This window comes from Typopeltis vanoorti, chromosome 24, assembly GCF_054136105.1.
Source record: "Typopeltis vanoorti isolate ZY-2024b chromosome 24, IOZ_Tvanoo_1.0, whole genome shotgun sequence".
Lineage (NCBI taxonomy): Eukaryota > Metazoa > Arthropoda > Arachnida > Uropygi > Thelyphonidae > Typopeltis > Typopeltis vanoorti.
The window spans coordinates 20,579,582-20,601,124 of record NC_143572.1 but is presented as its reverse complement, the minus strand read 5'-3'; the positions used below and the strand labels follow the sequence as shown (position 1 = coordinate 20,601,124).

The window sequence follows — 21,543 nt, the reverse complement described above, 5'->3', positions numbered from 1 at the left end:
AGGTTCTACTAAGGTAGAAGTGGAGGAATTTTTTGAGACTTTAGAAAAAGCAACTGACACAATGTAAAAGGAAAAGTTGGTCCTTGTTGGGGATCTAAATAGTAGAGTAGGAAATGATTGTGAGACATACAAAAATATTTTGGGAAAATTTGGAGAAAAGAGCAAAGCTAATAATAATGGCAAATATCTGTTGGATTTCTGCACAGGACATGGACTGGTTATTACTAACACCATGTTCCAACATAAAAATGTGCACAAATTCACATGGAGAGAAGAGGCTAGGAATAAGAAAAGTCTCATTGACTATGTTATTGTTGATAGTGATGTTTTCTCCCTGGTGCAGGACACCAGAGTGTACAGAGGATTTGAAATTGGAAGTGATCACTATTTAGTCTTGAGCAGGATAAAATTGAATTTCATATTGAAAAGAATAACATGTAAGAAAGTTTTAAAGCGAATAAAAGTTGAGCAGCTCTCAGATGTAAACTGTAGACTAAAATACAGAAATATTATTGAAAAGAAAATGAAAGAGTTTGAGAACAGGAATCAAACCTTGGAGATTCAGTGGCAAACTCTGAAGGAAACATTGATTGATTCTGCAAGAGAGGCATGTGGTGAGGTTGTGTGCAAAGATAAAAAAATCAGAATTCCATGGTGGACACAGGAAGTTAAAGAGGCAGTGAAGGAAAAGAAGAAAGCATATCAAAAGTTCCTGGCAAATAAGTCAGCTTTTACTCTTACAGAATACAGAGACAAATGTAAGAAAGCTAAACAGTGTGTAAAACTAGCTAAACAAAATCATGGGAGGACTTTGGCAAGAATATAGAAAATAAATATCAAGAAGGTGGCAAAATATTCTGGAGGTTGTTGAAGAAGCTTAGGAATGGAGGAAAGAGTGCTGTAAAAGGAATTAGAGATGATAAAGGTGAAATGAAAACAGAAGAAAAAGATATCCTTGAAGTATTGAGTAATTACTTTGAAAAACTGCTAAATGAAACAAGCAGTGATGACAGTACAGTGATAAAAAACACTGACCAGGCATGCAGTCAGGAATACATATCCATACTTGAAGTAGAAAAAGCCATGAAAGGCTTGAAATGTGGAAAGGCAGCAGGAGTAGATGATATTCGACCAGAAATGCTGAAGTATGGTGGTATAAGAGTCTTACAGTGGCTGCACTGCATAGTTCAGAAAGCCTGGACAGAGGGACGAATTCCCGATGATTGGAGTAGAGCTCTCATAGTACCCATATATAAAAAGGGAAATAAAACTGAATGTGAGAATTACAGAGGTATTTCCCTACTGAGTGTTCCTGGCAAGATCTATGCAAGTATACTTGAGAAACGGTTGAGAAGAATTGTGGAAGAAAAGCTTGGTGAAGAACAAGCTGGATTCAGGCCAAATAGAGGCTGTCAGGATCAGATCTTCATTTTACGACAAATAGCCGAGAAAGCATGGGAATATAACAAAGATCTGTATTTAAGTTTTGTCGATTTGGAAAAGGCATATGACAAGGTGCCAAGAGAGAAGCTATTCAATACGCTGCAGTTATATGGTGTCAATGGGGCATTATATCAAGCAATACTTAGTCTTTATTTGAGTTGTGAGTCAGCAGTTAGAATTGAAGGAAGTACAGGAAGATGGTTTAATGTTAAATCTGGTGTGAGACAAGGATGTACATTATCCCCTCTGTTATTCATTATCTATATGGATCACATTATGAAGGAATGTGGTATTAAACCTGATATCAAAATTTGAGATGTTAATTTCAGCTCTTTGCTTTATGCGGATGATGTTATACTTCTAAATAAATCCGCTACAAGTCTGCAAGATTCTCTGACTAAATTGAATAGCTGTTGTAATAGATATGGTATGAAGGTCAGCAATAAAAAGAAAGACAATGAAAATGTCAGCTGTGTTGTGAATGGAGAACCTGTGGAACAAGTAAAACATTTCAGCTACTTAGGCACGATTTTTACCGAAGATGGTAAATTAAATATAGAAATAGACAACAGAATCAGCAAAGCTGGTATGGTGGGAAGTCAATTGAATAAATTCATATGGAATAAGAAAGAAATTAGTCGGAACACTAAATTATCTGTATACAAGACTGTGTTCAAACCAATTTTAACTTATGGATCTGGAGAGCTGGGTCAGAAGTAAAACCCTTGACCAAAGACTAGAGACCGCAGATATGAGAGTCCTGAGAAAGATTAGAGGCGTGAACAGATGGCATCAATGGCAATATCATATTAAAAATGAGGATATTAGGAAAGAACTTGACATTGTCAGCATCCAGGAATGCGTTAGCAGAGCTAATCTCAGATGGTATGGTCACTTAAATAGAATGGGAGAGGAAAGATTAGCAAAACAAGTGTTCTCTGCCAGGTTTGCAGGAAAACGACCCAGAGGAAGACCAAGATATAGGTGGATTGATACGGTACAAAGTGCCTTAGATGATAGAAATATGAGATCTGATAATGTTGGAGTCTTGACAAGTAACAGACTGATTTGGAGGAAAATTGTAGATAGGAAGTTAGTAATGATGTAATTTTTTCATGTAGTACTGTCATATCCTGTACACCGCTTGAGGGTACATGGCAGGAATTTGATGATGATGATGACATAGAATTGCCATGGTATTGAACAGAGGGTTGTTGCTCTCTCTCTCTAGGTTTCTTCCTGGTCTCTAATCAGCACCACCAGTTCAAAATAGCTGCAAGACCAGTGAAACCTAATTTAAGCACTAAAAAAAGGTGAAAATACATATTCCTGGGCAAAGCTTCTGTGTTTTAACACGTTCATGCCAGAAAGAGAGAGAGAAGAAACTCTCGCTGCATCCTTTATCTTCTGTCAGGGAGAGAGAGAGAGTATCTCATATGACCACAATCTCCTGTTAGTGTATTGGCAGACATACCACATATCCTGATGGGTTCTTCAAATGTAACTAAATCAGCATTTGGAGGGTGGGAAAGAAACGTGTTTGTCTTAGAATATCTTAGAAAACAGTAAGAGCAATTCTACATTTGCTTATATGAATTACTTGAATACATATTTGAATTACTAAAATGTATAAACATGTGAACCAACACTAATGAACCATGTGAGAATGGCAGATGTAAGGGTAAGAGAGAACAGATGTTAATAGAAATACTTACATTACATTATCATCATCATCATCAAATTCCTGATATTTACCGTCAAGGAGTGTATAGGAAATGATAGTACTACGTGAAAAATTTACATCATTACTAACTTCCTATCTACAATTTTCGTCCAAATCAATCTATTACCTGTCAAGGCTTCGACATTGTCAGATCTCATATTTCTATCTTCTAAGACACTTTTTACCGTATCAATCCACCTATATCTTGGTCTTTCTCTGGGTTTTTTTCTGGCAACCTGGCAGAAAACATTTGTTTTGATAATCATTCCTCTCCCATTCTCTTTAAGTGACCATACAACCTGAGATTAGCTCTCCTAACACATTCCTGGATGCTGACAATGTCAAATTTTTTCCTAATATTCTCATTTTTAATATGGTATTGCCATTGATGCCATCTGTTCATGCCCCTAATCTTTCTCAGGACTCTCATATCTGCGGTCTCTAGTCTTTGGTCAAGTGTTTTATTTCTAATCCAGCTCTCAGATCCATAAGTTAAAACTGGTTTGAACACTGTCTTGTATACAGTTAATTTAGTGTTTTGACTAATTTCTCTCTTATTCTATATAAATTTATTCAGTTGACTTCCTACCATACCAACTTTGTAGATCCTGTTGTCTATTTCCATATTGAATTTACCATCGTCACTAAGAATTGTGCCAAAGTAGCTGAATTGTTTTACTTGTTCTATCATCATCATCATCAAATTCCTGCCATGTACCCTCAAGGGGTGTACAGGATATGATAGTATTACATGAAAAATTTACATTATCACTAACTTCCTATCTACAATTTTCCTCCAGATCAGTCTGTTACTTGTCAAGACTCCAACATTATCAGATCTTATATTTCTGTTGTCTAAGACACTTTGTACCATATCAATCCACCTATATCTTGGTGTTCCTCTCGGTCTTTTTCCTGCCAAACTGGCAGAGAACACTTGTTTTGCTAATCTTTCCTTGCCCATTCTGTTTAAGTGACCAAACCACCTGAGATTAGCTCTCCTAATGTTGTCCTGGATGCTGACAATGTCAAGTTCTTTCCTAATATCCTGTTCTTAATATTATATTGCAATTGATGACATCTGTTCATGCCTCTAATCTTACTCAGGACTCTCATATCTGCGGTCTCTAGTCTTTGGTCAAGTGTTTTACTTCTGACCCAGCTCTCCAGATCGATAAGTTAAAATTGGTTTGAACACTGTCTTGTATACAGCTAATTTAGTGTTCCAACTAATTTCTCTCTTATTCCATATAAATTTAATCACTTGACTTCCTACCATACCAGTTTTGTTAATTCTGTTGTCTATTTCCATATTTAATTTACCATCTTCACTAAAAAATTGTGCCTAAGTAGCTGAAATGTTTTACTTGTATCACAGGTTCTCCGTTCACAACGCAGTTGACATTTTCAGTGATTCTGCCTATTTTCATTATCTTTGTCTTTTTATTGCTGACCTTCATACCATATCTATTACAACAGTTATTCAATTTAGCCAGGATATCTTGCAGACTTGGACTGGATTTATTCAGAAGTATAACTTCATCTGCATTAAGTAAAGACCTAAGATTAACTTCTCCAATTTTGATATCAGGTTTCATACCACTTTCCTTCATAATGTGATCCATATAGATAATGAATAACAGTGGAAATAATGTGCACCCTTGTTGCACACCTGATTTAATATCAAACCATCTTCATCCACCTCCTTCAATTCTACTGCTGACTTACAGCTTACTAGGTATTGCTTGATATAATGACCCATTTACATCATATAATTGTAGTGTTTTGAAGAACTTTTCTCTTGGCACCTTGTCATATGCCTTTTAAATATCAACAAAACTAAATACCAATATTTGTTATATTCCCAAGATTTCTCCGCAATTTTCATCATCAAATTCCTGACATCTACCCTTAAGAGATGTACAGGATATGATAGTACTAAATGAAAAATTTACAGTATTACTAACTTTCTATTTACAATTTTCCACCAAATCAATCTGTTACCTGTCAAGACTCCAACATTATCAGATCATATATTTCTGTCTTCTAAGGCACTTTTTATTGTATCAATCAACCAATATCTTGGTCTTTCTCTGGGTCTTTTCCTGGCAACCTGACAGAGAACACTTGTTATGCTAATCTTTCCTTTCCCATTCTGTTTAAGTGACCATACCACCTGAGATGAGCTCTGCTAACACATTCCTAGATGCTAATAATGTTAAGTTCTTTCTTAATATCACCGTTTTTAATATGATATTTGCACTGATGCCACCTGTTCATGCCTCTAACCTTTCTCAGTACTCTCATATCTGCAGTCTCTAGTCCTTGGTCCAGTTTTACTTCTAACCCAGATCCATAAGTTAAAATTAGAATATAAATTTATTCAGGCGACTTCCTACCATACCAGTTTTATTCATTCTTTTGTCTATTTTCATATTTAATTTATCATTTTCACTAAAAATCATGCATAGGAAACTGATATGTTTCCTATGAATGATTAATGCTTCTGCCTATTTTCATTGTCTTGTCTTGTTACTGCTGACCTTTATACCAAATATATTATAACAGTTATTCATTTAGTGAGGGAATCTTGCAGACTTGTACTGAATTTATTAGAAGTATAATATCATTCACATAAAGTAGAGAGCTGACATCTCCAATTTTGATAGCAGGTTTAATACCACTTTCTTTCATAATGTGATCCATATAGATATTGAATAACAGAGGGGATAATATACATCCTTGTCTGACACCAGATTTAACATTAAACCATCTTCCTGTACTTCAATTCCAACTGCTGACTTACAACTCAAATAAAGACTAAGTATTGCCTGATATAATGCCACACTGAGATTATATCATACATTATGACATACAACTGTAGCATTTTGAATAGCTTCTCTCTTGGCACCTTGTCATATGCTTTTCATGATCTACGAAACAGATCTTTGTTATATTCCCATGATTTTTCAACTATTTGTCATAAAGTGAAAATCTGATCCTCACAACCTCTATTTGGCCTTAATCCAGCTTGTTCTTCACCAAGCTTTTCTTTCACAATCCTTCTCAACCGTTTCTTAAGTATACTTGCATAAATCTTATCAGGAACTCATTAGAGAAATACCTCTATAATTCTCACATTGTTTTATTTCCCTTTTTATATTTGGGTGCTGTGAGAGCTCTACTCCAATCATCTGGAATTTGTCCCTCTGTCCAGGCTTTCTGAACTATGCAGTGCAACCGCTGTAAGACTTTTATACCTGAATACTTGAGCATTTTTGGTCGAATATCATCTACCCCAGCTGTCTTTCCACATTTCAGGCTTTTGTTGGCTTTTTCTACTTCAAGTATGGATATGTATTCCTGGTTGCATGGGTGGTCAGTGTTTTTTACCACAATGCTGTCACTAATTGTTTAATTTAGCAATTTTTTGAAGCTCTGAGCTTCTTCAACAACCAGTGTCAAGATGTTCTGAACTTCTTCAGAAACCTCCAGAATATCTTGCTACCTTCTGTGACTTTTGTTTAGCTAGTTTGACAAAGTGTTTAGCTTTCTTACATTTGTCTTTGTATTCTCTAGGAGCACAAGCTGACTTATTTGCCAGTAATGTTTGATATGCTTTCTTCTTTTCCTTCACTGCCTTTTTAACTTCCTGCGTCCAACATGGAGTTCTGATTTTTCTATCCTTGCAGACAACCTCACCACATGCCTTTATGGCTGAATCAATCATCTCAGGCATAGTGGTAAACTACTAGAAAAATTGGTAAAAATGAGAATTCAATAATGGGTGAATAAAAATATAATATTGTATGAGGGTCAACATGGCTTTGTGAAGTGTTGGTATGCCTTAGTAATTTACTAACATTTTTTATAATAGAGTAACAGCTGAGTTGAATAAAGGAAATGACTACACGATGATTTTGCTGGATTTTTCAAAGACAGTTGGCAAAATATCACATGGAACTCTGTTATGCAAGTTAGAACAAATGAGGATGGATATGACACTGGTTAAGTGGATAAGAGGGTGGCTGCTGGACAGATATCAAAAAGTGGTATATGGAGAGACAGAATTGAGACAAAAACAGGTGACTAGTATGCTGCAAGATTCAGTGCTGGGACCATTGCTGTTTAATTTATACTTAAATGATATAGGAAATAACCTGAAAGAAATATTCAGTTGCTTGCTAATGATTCAGAATTAGGTAGAATAATAGCTAATCAAGGCGATGTGGAGAGCTTGCAGGATGATTTAAATAGGCTGTCAGTATGGGTGAAAGTTAATGGGTGTCAGTTCGATGTCACGAAATGTAAAGTTATGCATTTTGGGATCAATAGGTTACAAGCCATCTATCACATTGATTGCACTATACTCCAGGAAATAGATGAAGCTTGAGATTTAGGAATGGTAGTAGACAGAGAGTTGAAGTTTAGAAGACATATTGCTAAGGTAGCCCATAAGATTACTTGGCTATTGAAGAACACATTAACAAGTAAAGCTAAGGAAGTTGTTATTCCTCTTTATAAGGCCTTCATATGCCATCTGGATTACCGTGCTCAAGTCTGTTCCCCTGGTTTTCTTGGGAATGAGGAAGCGGTGGAGAGGATTCATAGACAGGTGACTAAGATGGTGAGTAGCCTATGGAATGTTCTCTATGAGGATAGATTGAATGTGTGGATTGCAGAAGTTGTTGATAGGAGGAAAAGAGGGGATATGATAGAAACATTTAAGTTGCTTAAAGAATTTTATATATTTTATAACAAACAAATTGAAAGAGTCTTAATCGGTGAATTGAGTGAACAACAGAAAGACTTCAGAAGAAGAAGAATGGGAACCATTAATGCTATCCTGGAACTAAAAATACTAATAGAAAGATCACTTGAAAGAAATAGGAATATTTACATATGCTTCATAGACTTTCAGAAGGCCTTTAACCAGTTAAAACATAATGAAATAGAAGATCATGTACAAAATGCAGCTGTTTAACTCTGAAACTTCTGTAGTGAAAATAAAAAGAGGAGTTAGGCACGATTGTATTCTTTCACCAAATCTATTTAATATCTATAGACAGTGATGAAAAGATCGAAAAACAAAAAATAGGAATTAGTATCAATGGCATAAAATACAACAATCTTAGATATACTGATAGCAGAAAACCAAAATAAAATAATCAAATTACTGCAGCTACTAATTGAAGAAGGTAAAGAATTTGGATTAGATATAAATGCAAAAAAAGACCAAATTTATGAAAATCTCAGAAGAAAACAGATCAGAGCCAGATATATTCATAAACAATATGAAAATTGAACATACAACAGAATACAAATACAACAGAAGGCACCTACTTCACTGCAGATGGAAATCAAAATAAAGAAATAAAAATAAGAACAGCCGTAGCTAAAGATGCCTTCTGGAAAAATAAAGATCTGCTCAGAAGTTCTGTGGGTATCGAGACAAAGAAAAGAATGATAAGAACATTAGTGTGGTCAGTTTTCACATATGGAAGTGAGACCTGGATATTCAAGAACAGAGTAAGACAACAGATAATGGCCTTTGAAATGTGGTGCTATTGGAGAACTCTGAAAATCTCATGGACGGAACATGTGACAAATACAGATGTCCTACAGAGAATGAGAACACACAGATCTTTATTACAGGAAACGATCCAGAGAAAGATGAGATTGGCAGGACATGTACTAAGAGGTTCAGCACAGAGGATACTAACAGTTTTAGAAGGAAAAATTATGGGAGAAGGACATGGCTTGAAGATATGAGATCATGGACAGGATCACATGGCTATGCAGAAACAAAAAGGAAAGCCACCAACGAGAGAGAGAGAGAACTGGAAGGACATGGTGCTGCATCCTCTTACTGAGGAAACTACATGAAGAAGAAAGAATTTTATAGAATAGATGCAGGGGAAGTGTTTCAGCACTTGGCTAGAGGAACCAAAACAAGGGTCATCCCAGGAAATTGAATAAAGGTATGGTTAGTAGGGGGTGTGAGCACTAGGTTTTTTGCTTGGAGAGTTGTGAATGAGTGGAATGGGTTGCCAGAGTCAGTTGTGAGTGCTTTGTCTGTTAATGGGTTCAAGGAAAGGTATGATAGAGTGGGTCTCCCACGATGAATTTTCAGACTCCATGAAGTGTCCGTATAATAATACTTCAAAATGGTGACTGTTCAAGAGAAAGTAATGTGCGTACCTTGGTTTTTCGAAAGAAAGTCCAGTATCAATGTTTGGTATATTATAAAAAGTTTGGTATATTATACCATAACAACTGTTTGGAGGGTTATTCATAACCTGCCTTCAACTCTGTGCATACAAACTGCAGATTGTACAGACCTTACAGCCAGACAGTAAACCTCTCTGCTTCCAATTTCCCCAAAACATTTTGCCTGATGAAAATTACCTTTGGAGATGGATATTTAGTGATGAAGCAACATGTTGCATATGTAGGATAAATCATCATAATTGCAGAATATGTGAATCAGAAAACTCTCACGTGCCATTCGAGTATTCAAAAGTGATACTCCAAAGGTGATTGTCTATTGCGCTTTGTCATTTTTGGAAGTTTTGGAGCCCTTTTTCTTTGTGGAAAAAAACATTTACAGCAGTGAGCTATCTGGACATGCTACAGCTGCATCTGTTACCCCAGTTGGAAGATCATTAGCCAGATTTGGTGTTCCAGCAAGATGGAGCATCACACATTGGTCTCTTATTATCTGAGAATTTCTTGCCATGCATTTTCCTGAGTGTTGAGGTGTGCATGGTGGACTGATTCCTTGGCCTCTTCATTCACCCAGTATTATGCCTCTTGATCCTTCATTGGGGATATCTGAAGGATGTTGTTTACTGGACCCCTGTGATGACTCCTTGATGAACTATAGACCAGAATTGTTGCTGTGATAGAAACAGTTACACTCAAATAAAGGAGAACACTTGGATGGAAATTGAATATCACTTGGACATCTTAATTGCCATGAAAGACATGCATATTGAAGTTGTTTAGCATTCTGCAATATTGATTCTACAGGTAATAAAACTTTTTGAGTTGCCCTTTCATATTCTGTAAGCAGTTTTATTTTATTGTCTCTAGTTTGAAAATTATAGGCCATGGAACCCAACAATAATTTAGAATCTCCCTGTACAATTGCATATTTACTGGTTTATAGTCTGCAAACTAGTGGCAACTATGTGTGTGTGTGTGTGTGTGTGTGTGTGTGTGTGTGTGTGTGTGTGTGTGTGTGTGTGTGTATTGTGATTAATGAGAGAAGACTAGACCTGATGTAAAATCATACCTTATTTCTTGTTGCATTGTTTTGAGGGGATTTTATCATTTCAGCTGATTCCTTGAATGCTCTTGATAAGAATTTTTAATCTTGGAGAATTATGATTTGTTGCCATAATGCTTGATGTTTAGTTCTGATTGTATGCTTTGCCTTGATTTGTATTTTCTTTCATTCTCCACACACTTAATGCATTTAGACTTGCAGCACATATACCTGAAACTAAACTAAACATCAAGATATGCATGTGGTTGCCAGTAGCTCTCAGAAGACCATGAACCTGCAAATACCTTTATAGCACATGTGCAGTTACTTGTTATTTCTGTTTTCAAATATTTCATTGTGAATGTTACCTGTTTGTAATCTGATTTTTATTTTTTAGTTTATTATTTTTTAACTGATGATGTGAAATGTGAATTTCATGCAGCTAGCTGAGTAATTAATAAACTGTTTCAAATTCCAGCTGTTTTATGTAGCAAGAATACTGGCATCTCAGTTCTTTGCTTTATGTAGATGATGTTATACTTCTAAATAAATCCTTTACAAGTCTGCAAGATTCCCTGACTAAATTGAATAACTGTTGTAGTAGATATGGTATGAAGGTCAGCATTAAAAAGACAAAGACAATGAAAATAGGCAGAAACATTGAAAATATCAACTGCATTGTGAATAGAGAACCTATAGAACAAGTAAAACATTTCAGTTACTTAGGTATGATTTTTAGTGAAGATGGTAAATTAAATATGGAAATAGACAACAGAATCAACACAGCTGGTATAGTAGGCAGTCAACTGAATAAATTTATATGGAATAAGAGAGAAATTAGCCAAAACACTAAATTAACTGTATACAAGACAGTGTTCAAACCAGTTTTAACTCATGGATCTGAGAGCTGGATTAGAAATAAAACACTTGACCAAAGACTAGAGACCGCAGATATGAGAGTCCTGAGAAAGATTAGGGGCATGAACAGATGGCATCAATGGCAATATCATATTAAAAACGAGGATATTAGGAAAGAACTTGCTACTGTTAGCATCCAGGAAGTGTTAGCAGAGCTAATCTCAGGTGGTACGGTCACTTTTCCTCTGATGTAAAGCACATCCCCTTGTGGAGATGTATGATGCTAAACATCAAAGGCAATGGTCACTACCCATAGTGACTATTGCCTTTGATGTTTAACAAGAATACTGGTTTCTGTATATATATATAGAGTGGTAGTGATGTAGAAAGAAACGTGCATTAAAATAGATGATCATTAGTGGAAATTGTGCCCTAGAATAGAAGAAAGTGTAATGAGGTCAGGATTAAATGACAGTCTGCATGCTGTTCAGGTTCAATTTCAGTTTCTCTAAAATATAGTGAACTATTTGGCAGTACTTATTTCAACATACCTTATGTTGAAATATGTATTGGGACATAAATAGAGGATTACACACATGAATAGTTCTCATTGATGAAATTAATCTTTTATTTTCAAACACGAAGCCAAACTCATATATGTGTTACAATTTTTATTGTGTAAGATGTATTGAAAATGATTTTTTCCTGCATTATGCAAGGAAAAACTTCATTGTCACATTTATTCATGCCAATATTTTCTAGTGTCTTGCATATTAGGAGTGTCCTCCAGAACTTCTTCCTTTCAGTTGGCGATTTTGTTTCCAAAAATTTCTTAACATCAAACATTCTCTGTTTTTCTGTAAATTAGTAGCCTATTCAATCAATTTACTTGAAAGAATTAAAAGAAATATGAATTGGAAAATTTGATGACTTAATACTTCTCTTTCTAGCTTCATTCAAAAAGGAAATATGACTTCATGAAATGTGGAACACTTATGTATCACCTGTATATTGTATTACATATATGTTGTTTTTGTAGTGAATTTGACATTACATCTCATTTAGCATGTGCACAAAAGTTTGCTTTTACATTCAGCATATACTAAAACAGTAAAAAAATAAATAAAATAAATTATGTTATATAGTACATGAGTGATATTGACAGTTTGGTGATGGTCGGTTACCAAATTGCATATTGTTGTTATTTTAGATGACATAATAGTGTACTGGCATGCTACACATACATTGAAAGGTCTAGTACTTGTGTATGTGGTGATCTCTCAATTATCCATCCTTCAATTAACTATCCAACCAGCAAATTGATTTCTGTTACAGTTGGTTAATTGCGGTATTGCTCTCTCTCTCTCTCTCTCTGTGTGTGTGTGTGTGTGTGTGTGTGTGTGTGTGTGTGTGTGTGTGTGTGTGTGTGTGTGTGTGTGTGTGTGTGTGTGTGTGTGTTATACATAAATGCTATTGAGATATTATATTATATATATGCATATGTATGTATATTTATACATGTTTATATATATATATATATGCAGGATAAGAGTTCAAGAGAAATGGAGACTAATGCAGATTCTCCAGAAGATGTAATCCTCAGGTCAGTACTTATTCCTGAACAGCTGTCAACTCCCAAAGATGAACATACATCATTTTCAAATTATTCTACAACCACAACTCCCAGAGATTTACATAAATCAATTTCCAAGCAATCTGCAACGACAACCCCAAAAGATTTACATAAATCTGCTTCAAAACATTCTGAAACTAAAGGAAATTTTACTCCAGAAATATCTTCAAGTAGAGCTAGAAAAAGACTTCAGGATAGTTTTTTGTTTCAGATGGAGGAAAATAACACGTTGCCATCAGCTTCTCAAGTGAACTTGTATAGTCAAGATGAAACAGATGTGATACCACCATCTCAGAATGCTAGTTTGCTTATTGGAGAAACTTTAAAATTGTCCACAGCAAAAATTCGAAAAGCTTCAGTAGCTGGATTTTAAATGTATCATTTTAACAAAGAAAGAGAAATATATATATATATATATATATATATCATTCTACTACATTCAGTCACAGAATCCAATATAAATATATTGGATTCTGTGGCTACATAATAACATTGTACAGTGTATGCCATTAAACTCATTCAAAAAATGATTACATTCAGGATAGTGAATAATTTCCCTGACTTTCCATAATGGATTTAAATATTTACAAATTAAGATCAAGGCAAGTAAGTAACTTGCCTTGATGAATTTATTTATTCCAGTTTTTAAAGAAAAGTTTAAGGTTATTAAAGAGTCAGTATTTACTATTAAATCATAAATTTGCCTATATGATTATCTCTGTATAGTCATTAAAGATATATATTTAATGAAAATAATTTATGAAAAATTTTCTACCAAAAGTCTTTATAAAAATTATATATTTTGAAAGGTTTTTAAAGAATGCTTTACTATGGCAGCCTTAAGAATTCTGGTGATAAATCTTAGAAACTACTGGATTTCAGAGCTCAGTAATTTTTGTATTAATTTTGTGATTGTTTGTGAAGGAAGTAAAACAGTTAAAAAATATGATTCTATTTAAAATTTATGCACTAAAATTTTACATTATTGTAAGTAAAGAAGTCTTTTTATTATTATTGTTATTATTATGTTATACAACGCACAAAAGGTCACAAGACCTATAAGCAGATTAGTGCCGTCTGTCAGAAAGAGAAATTCAATCATCAGCAACTATGCCTGATCAGATTCTTTTCTCTTGAGTTATGTAATGTTTATTTTGTAAAAATTAAATTCATTATTAAGCCTTGAAACTCATGTAAAAGTGGTCATATTGATCAGCAATTATGCCCAATCAGATTCTTTTCTCTTAAGAGTCATGTAACTCATATTTTGTAAAAAATAAATTCATTATTATGCTTATGAAAATCATATAAAGTGGTCATATTTGATAGCAACTATGCCTGATCAGATTCATTTCTCAGAGTCATGTAGTTCATATTTTGTAAAAAATAAAATGATTATTATTTGATGCCTCCTATGTTTTTTAATATTTTATCTCAGATTATCTTGAAGTCATTTTCACTTATGTGGGTATTACCTTACCTTACCTATCCTCTTCGCTCCCTGCGGAGCATAGGGCCTCAACCATTGCTTCCATCTGACTCTATTCAATGCTTTTTTTTTATCTCTTTCCAGGAACATCCCAGCTATCTTGCCTCTGTTTCTAGTTCTCTTCTCCATGTTATCCTGGGTCTACCTCTTTTCCTCTTGCCTTGGGAATTCCATTCTAGTGCAATGTTTGTTATTTCTTTATCTGGGTTCCTGATTGTGCGACTTATCCAGTTCCATTTTCTTTTAGTGATTTCATTTCTGACGCTGGTTTGACCTGTTTTCTGCCACCAAAGTTCTATGTTTGTTATTTTATTTGGCCAGTATATTCCTAGTATCTTCCTCAAGCATTTGTTTATGTAGACCTGTATTTTATTTATGTTTTTCTTTGTTAGTGACCATGTCTCAGCTCCATATAATAAAACTGGTTTAACATTAGTGTTGAAGAGCCTAATTTTGCTTTTTAATTTTATTTCTTTGGACCCCCAATTTTCTTCATACTGAATGCAATCTGTGCTTTCTGGATTCTATTTTGTATGTCCTGTTTGGTTCCTCCTTGTATGCTAATCACTGATTCCAGGTAGATAAAGTTATCTACCTGTTCCAGTATTTTACCTAGTATTCTGTATTTCAAAGACTAATTCTTGTTTGGGGTTTATCTTCATTACTTTAGTTTTGTTATTTCCTGGTTTAAATTATCTACTTTCTTTTGGAGATGTTGATGTTTTTGTGCCAAAAGGCATATATCGTCTGCAAAATCCAAGTCACTGATTTTATTTGACCATTCCCATTGAATGCTAATTCTTTGTTCAGATGTTTTCCTCATCATCCAATCAATAACAATCAGGAAGATGGTTGGGGAGAGTATACATCCTTGTCTTACTCCTGTGTTTGTTACAAATGTTTCTGATAGTTTGCCATTATTTATTATTTCGATTTTGTATTTTTCGTGAGTTTTCTTTGTTATATTTATAATTTTCTGAAGAATCCCATAGTGCTTCATTAACTTCCATATAGTGTTTCTGTCTATGCTATCAAATGCATTTTCAAAGTCAATGAATCCCAAATATAGGCTACTCTGCCACTCTATTGATTGTTCAACAGTTATTCTTAATGCTGTTATCTGCTCAATACAAGATGTTTGGCCTGAACCCAGCCTGTTCTTTCCTCAGTTTAGTTTCAATTTCTTATATGGGTATAGACAGACTGAAATCTAATAGTCAACTTATCTTCCTACTGGTTTGCAGCTATTATTGGTATACTTGTTTGTTATTATGGTTATTATTATTATTATATATTTATTATAATTTCATGTGAAATCGTTAAATTAAAAATTAAATTAAAACTGCATGATTTGGCATTTTGATGAAAGTAAATTATTTGATCATCCTCTCCTTCATTCAGATGGAAGAAAATACTTTTTTTCTTTAATTTTTTTTAAGGTTTTTCTTGGCACGCTGTTAATTATGCAGCCATTTATATTCAATGGATCCACAGAATTTATATAATTTCGCTAAAAAATTAGCGGAAACACTGAAGCAGTTAGTGGGTCATTCCCCCTCCTATCTCAAAAACACACACACTTCATAAACATCATCAAAGACATTACATTAGAAAAAAATGATTTATTAGCCAGTTTTGACGTCTCTGCCCTCTTGACGGATGTCCCAATCATTGACATAAACCTTCTTTTACAGAACAAATTCCCTCCAGATATCACGGCGCTCTTTGCTCATGTATTACGTTCTGGTTATTTTGTATGGCAAAACGCTTTCTACCTACAAAAAGAAGGCACAGCCATGTGTTCGCTATTAACCCCCCCCCCCCCATTGCTAACTTTTACATGGAACATTTTGAGCAACTTGCTTTAGGTTCCTCCCCTTTAAAACACAAAGTCTGGCTTAGATACGTCGACGATGTTTTCGCGATATGGTCCCATGGTCGCCAGACACAACACATTCCTTAGCCACCTAAAAAAAACAACACAAACGCATACAGTTCACAATTGAGATTGAAAAACAGAACACACTTCTGTTTCTAGATACACTTGTCACACGTCTTCCTTCTAGCGATCTTTCCTTCATGGTTTACCGAAAACCGACACATACAGGCCACTATATACGCATTAACTCCTACCACCACAACACAAAAACTAGATGTCATCAATAACTTTAAAAAAACAGGGCTCTGAAAATCTGCTCCGGTGAACAGGCACTGAAAGACGAATTTAAAGTGATCAGCAATACTTTCCAAAAAAATGGGTACTGCCCACTATTAACAAAATTCTCTACAAGACCTCAATAAAAAACAAAGACAAACCAGACTACAACAAAACTATAACCATTCCCTACATTAAAGGGACAAGACAAAATAAACTAGTACTACAAAAATACAATGTCAAAGCCATCTTTAAACCCCTGCAAAATTAAAAAGCTTACTCAACTCATCCAAAGATCCACTCCCCCTACTGGCCCACCCTGGAGTATACCGTATTCATTGCACCTGTAACATACCATATAATAGGAGAAACAGGACGCACAATTCCTATCAGACAAAAATAACATAACACATTAAATATAATAATTATGGCGAAGTTGGCCTTTCTGATCATTCCCTGTAACCTTACATAGAATTGACTGGAAAAGCACTAGTTGTCTACATCACACCAAAACATGGTGTGATCGCAAATTTAAGGAAGCCTGTGAGATCATTATCAACCACCATAATCTGAATAATGAAGGTCTAAAAATCCCATACATATGGAAGGCACATATTCGACCCACGGAACCTTCCTCTCTAAGAACAACTATAAACAGGACTGTAATAAATCCAGGATCCTAAATCAAAAATAACAATTGTAATACTAAAAATAGGAAATCATTGTTTACTAAAAAACTATAAGAAAAAATGTTTATTCATGTTATCTTAAATTAAATCTAGCTTGCTGTAATTTATAAATAATTTTTTTTTTCACTAGAAGCTAGTAGAATAACGTGATCAAATCATTGTTTCTCTTGCTTACGGTTTATAATGTAACTCAGCTTGTCTTGTATATTTGTGTATGCTCCAGATGATGATCTTGATATGAAGATCGAAACGTCGGCATAATAAAAAGAGTTAGGTATAACAGGGTTGTAAAATCCATCATTTCGAAAATGAATGCTGATAACCGTGTAACACTAAAAGAAATGATTTTATTTTTGGCCTTTTTTGGAAAAAAAATAAACGATAAAAATATGTCTATGAATTTTCAACTTTATTCAAAAATATTACGGATTCGTTCCCCACGCGGCAAAATTTGAAAATGGAAATATACTGATTATTTTTGGTACCCCATTTCAGGCCCCTTTCATCTTGGACCCTATGCATTTGCACCTGCTTAGTTACAGCATTGCATACACGCATTCTCGCCAATTCTCCCATGCTAATATATTTTCCCTATTTCTCCAGTTTCCTGATTCCAACCCATTCAAATATCGACTGCCCTTCTTATGCAGTTCATATATTACTGTTTCTTAAGGAATAATCTAAAAGAATACCGTCCGTCCCCTTCAAGACACAACTCCAAATATTCATTAAAATTTCTATCTTCTAGAATGTTTCTGTTTGCTAAAGTATACAAAACATATCTTTGAAATAGTTATCAGCTGTGTTTACTGATTAAAAATATTTCTAAATGCAACTTGAATTTAAAGAGTATAATAATAGGGTTTAAATAAATAATACAAAAAAAATCCGCCAACACCTTTTATTCCCGAATAGGAAGTAGATGAGACCGTTTAGCCCTATCTAAGTTTTGGAGACTGAGTGGGCAGTTCAATTTCCACCGGTACCCAATCAGAGACAGATGGCCCAAGGCTATCACTAATTAAGCAGCATGCAGTGAGGAGAATGGCTCAAGAAGTGCCGCCATCCTGTGATCCCTAATCCTTGCACAATATATTTAATGTCTGAAATAGTGTGGTTCTACAGTCGATTTTCTTGAGTTTACGGAACGAAAAATCCGAGTTTCCGGGAGAAGAAACCCGCTTGCCGATGCCAGAGATCGACTAACTCGGGAACCGGTCGAAAAAAGGCTTAGAAAAATTTCTTCTAGTCTCCGACTAGACTCGAAATCAAGTCTTCCTTCTTGTATTCCTCAATGCAAGCTCTCTAGAAGAATGACCTAGGTTCGATTCCAGCTGCTCACTAGAGGAAGTTTTTTAGAGAATTTCTTTCACCGGGTTTTCAAGTTAGTCTATCACGGTTCCAGTAGCATGTGTTTTCTCCAGCTGCTTTTTTGTCCCTTAAAATCACGAAAATCGACCGGAGAACACACATTCAGACATTTAAAATATTGTATTAGAATTACGGACCACAAAATGGCGCCACTTGTTAGTGATAGTTTCCGACCAGCTACCTCTGTTTGGCAACCAAGGGAGATAGAACAGTCCACTCAGTTTCAGTAAGTGAGATAGAGTTAAAAACAGCCTCACCTGCTTCCCGTAAGGGAATAAAAGGCATTAGGTAATTTCAGTTCTTTCTTTGTGTTAGCTAATTAAAAAAACTATGCTCTATGTTCTGCTCCAAAGCAGTACCCACCTCTCAAAGTAATATATCTAAATCATTTATATATATATATATATATATATACAGTAAAACTCCGTTTTTACGTTCCCGCAATTTACGTTTTCCTTCCATTTACGTCATTTTCCTTTGGTCCCGTCTTAAGGCCTATTCTTACGATATATTGCTTTCCTGCCATTAACAACTTGATGTGGACGTTATTTCCAGTGATTTGAGTTTTTTTCTCGGGTGGCAATACTGATTTTCGAATCGATTTCTGCGGACATCTGCGCATGGCGCAGATGGCGTTGCTTTCGTTTCAGTTTCGTTTCCACCATCACGGTGACTTGCACGTTTGCAGCAGTAATGTAGTGATGAGCGATACCATGATTTTTCAATCACAGATTGATATTGCAGAATTTCTGATACGTAATTTAGCGTGTGAAAGTTGCTTTCAAGTTGTGGTGGTGGATTATCCATGTTAGTTGTAGAAAAAAGACGGAAAATGTATTTCGGTAGAAAAGATGGCAATCCTGCGACGTGTAGATTGGCATGCCGGAACACGTGTGCATTTAGCAAAAGATCTTGAACTCTCCGTGTCCATTTTGAACACGATAGTAAAAAACAGGTCACGCATTGAACTCAATGCAAAGCAATCTGGTGCTATGTCAAAAAAAAAAAAAACGAAACGCAAAAACAATCAACAATTGAAGATTTTTTTTTATATAGATAAAGGTAAGTAATTATAAATTCATTTATTTTCAGTTATTAAATTTTTTAATCTAGTATGTAGACTCACATACTAACAGTAAGTCATCTTTTAGCCTGTTTTATTTTTTTTTTACATGTCCTGCTATATACACTTTCCTGCTATTTACACTTTTTTCCATCAGTCCCGTGAAAAACCCATGGAACCTAACATTCGCGTTATGCGAGACTTAGATCACGTTCCGAAATCTTTTTTTTTATTATTATTATATAAACAACAATGACGTATCCAACAAAAAATATTTTTATTTAATTCAGATAATTAATGTAAGTTACGAAAACATAAACTATGAGACAAATACTTAGTATAAAATTATAAAAATTACAAATTGTACATAAATTTCATTGCACATAATGCATAAATGTTTTAGACACAATAAAATAAAGCGCAGCCTGTGTAGCTTAGTGGATGTGGCGTTTGCATACCACGGCGCTTGGCCGCACGAAGGAAGACTTGGTTTCGAGTCTAGTCGGCGACTAGAGGAAATTTTTCTAAGCCTTTTTTCGACCGGTTCCCGAATCAGTCGATCTCTGGCACGGGCAAGAGGGTTTTTCCTCCCGTAAACTCAAGAAAATCGACCGTAGATGGCGGCACATTTGAGCCGTCTCTCTCTTCACTGTGTACCGCTTAATTAGTGATAGCCTTGGGCCATCTATCTCTGATTGGTACCAGTGGAGATTGAACTGCCCACTCAGTCTCCAAAAGTTAGATAGGGCTAAATGGCCTCGCCTACTCCCCCGTATACGGGAATAAAAAGGCTTTTTTTTTTTTTTTTTAAATAAAGCGCATATTTTAGTCGTCATAACTGTCTTCAGAAATAACATTTCGTACATGTTCTTTAAGTGGCCGGAGGTCGTCACCACTTGAAATCTCTTGGACATCGAACCAGCCGAAGTATGCAATGAGAATTATACAAGTGTAATCATTTGTATAATTCTCATTGCATACTTCGGCTGGTTTAGTCATCAAGAAGTCAGTAATAAGACTTTTCTTTCCACTATGCTGCAATTTTTTTATTAAGTTCATAATATGGTGCCTAAATAAATATCCAATTGTCTCGTGAATTTGCCCGAGCGCTCCACTGAGGGATCATTTTCCGTAAAATAACTTCCTACCTTTCTTGCCAAGTACAATCCTACTAATTTCTTTAACGGATTCATCACAATCAGAATCTTCGGCAGAACTTTCCCCGCCATTTGGTTCGACGCCATCTATTAATTGTACCAGTTCCTCCCCATTTAAATCTTTCTCCATTCAATTAATTCACTAATTTCGTTTTCAAACATATCACAAAAGCCCTCTTCACTAAAAATGTGTGCAACGTTTATTATGCGACGTAGCTCGGCATCCACTGTAGGTACGAAATTTTGTTCCAGAACGGCTTCAGGCCATATTTTTTTCCAACAAGCATTCAGGGTAGAGGTTGTAATTCCTTAATGGACAGAGAAATAATTTTTACACAATTCAATATTCAAAACTCTTTCCACTTGAGGCAGTGTCATGTTTCGATTAGATTCCATTTTTTCTAAAATTAACTGAAATGTTCGCCGAATATAATATGACTTAAATGTTGATATTATTCCTTGGTCGAGTGGTTAAATAAGTGAAGTAGTATTAGGAATAGGCGGTAAAAAAGTTATTTTAATATTCGGACTTAAATTTGTTGGGTGGCCTGGTGCATTATTTAAAATTAGTAGAATTTTGAAGTCCATATTCTTTTTCTTTGTGTAACTCTCTCTCTACATCGGGTACAAAACACTTGAATAACCAATTTTCAAACATGCTAGCTGTAACCCATGCCTTTTTGTTGGCCCGC

The 21,543-nt window shown here is 35.0% G+C and overlaps 1 protein-coding gene across 1 annotated transcript in view; it reads left to right on the top strand.

Moving 5' to 3' along the window:
- LOC150092983 (uncharacterized) overlaps nucleotides 1-14,333 on the top strand; it is a 157,903-nt gene extending 143,570 nt beyond the window's left edge. The window contains exon 14 of the mRNA XM_090413750.1: nucleotides 12,839-14,333. Coding sequence (XP_090269876.1) covers nucleotides 12,839-13,300 — 462 coding nt within the window. The 3' untranslated portion in view covers nucleotides 13,301-14,333. The remainder of the gene's footprint in view (nucleotides 1-12,838) is intronic.
- Nucleotides 14,334-21,543: the final 7,210 nt, after the last annotated feature.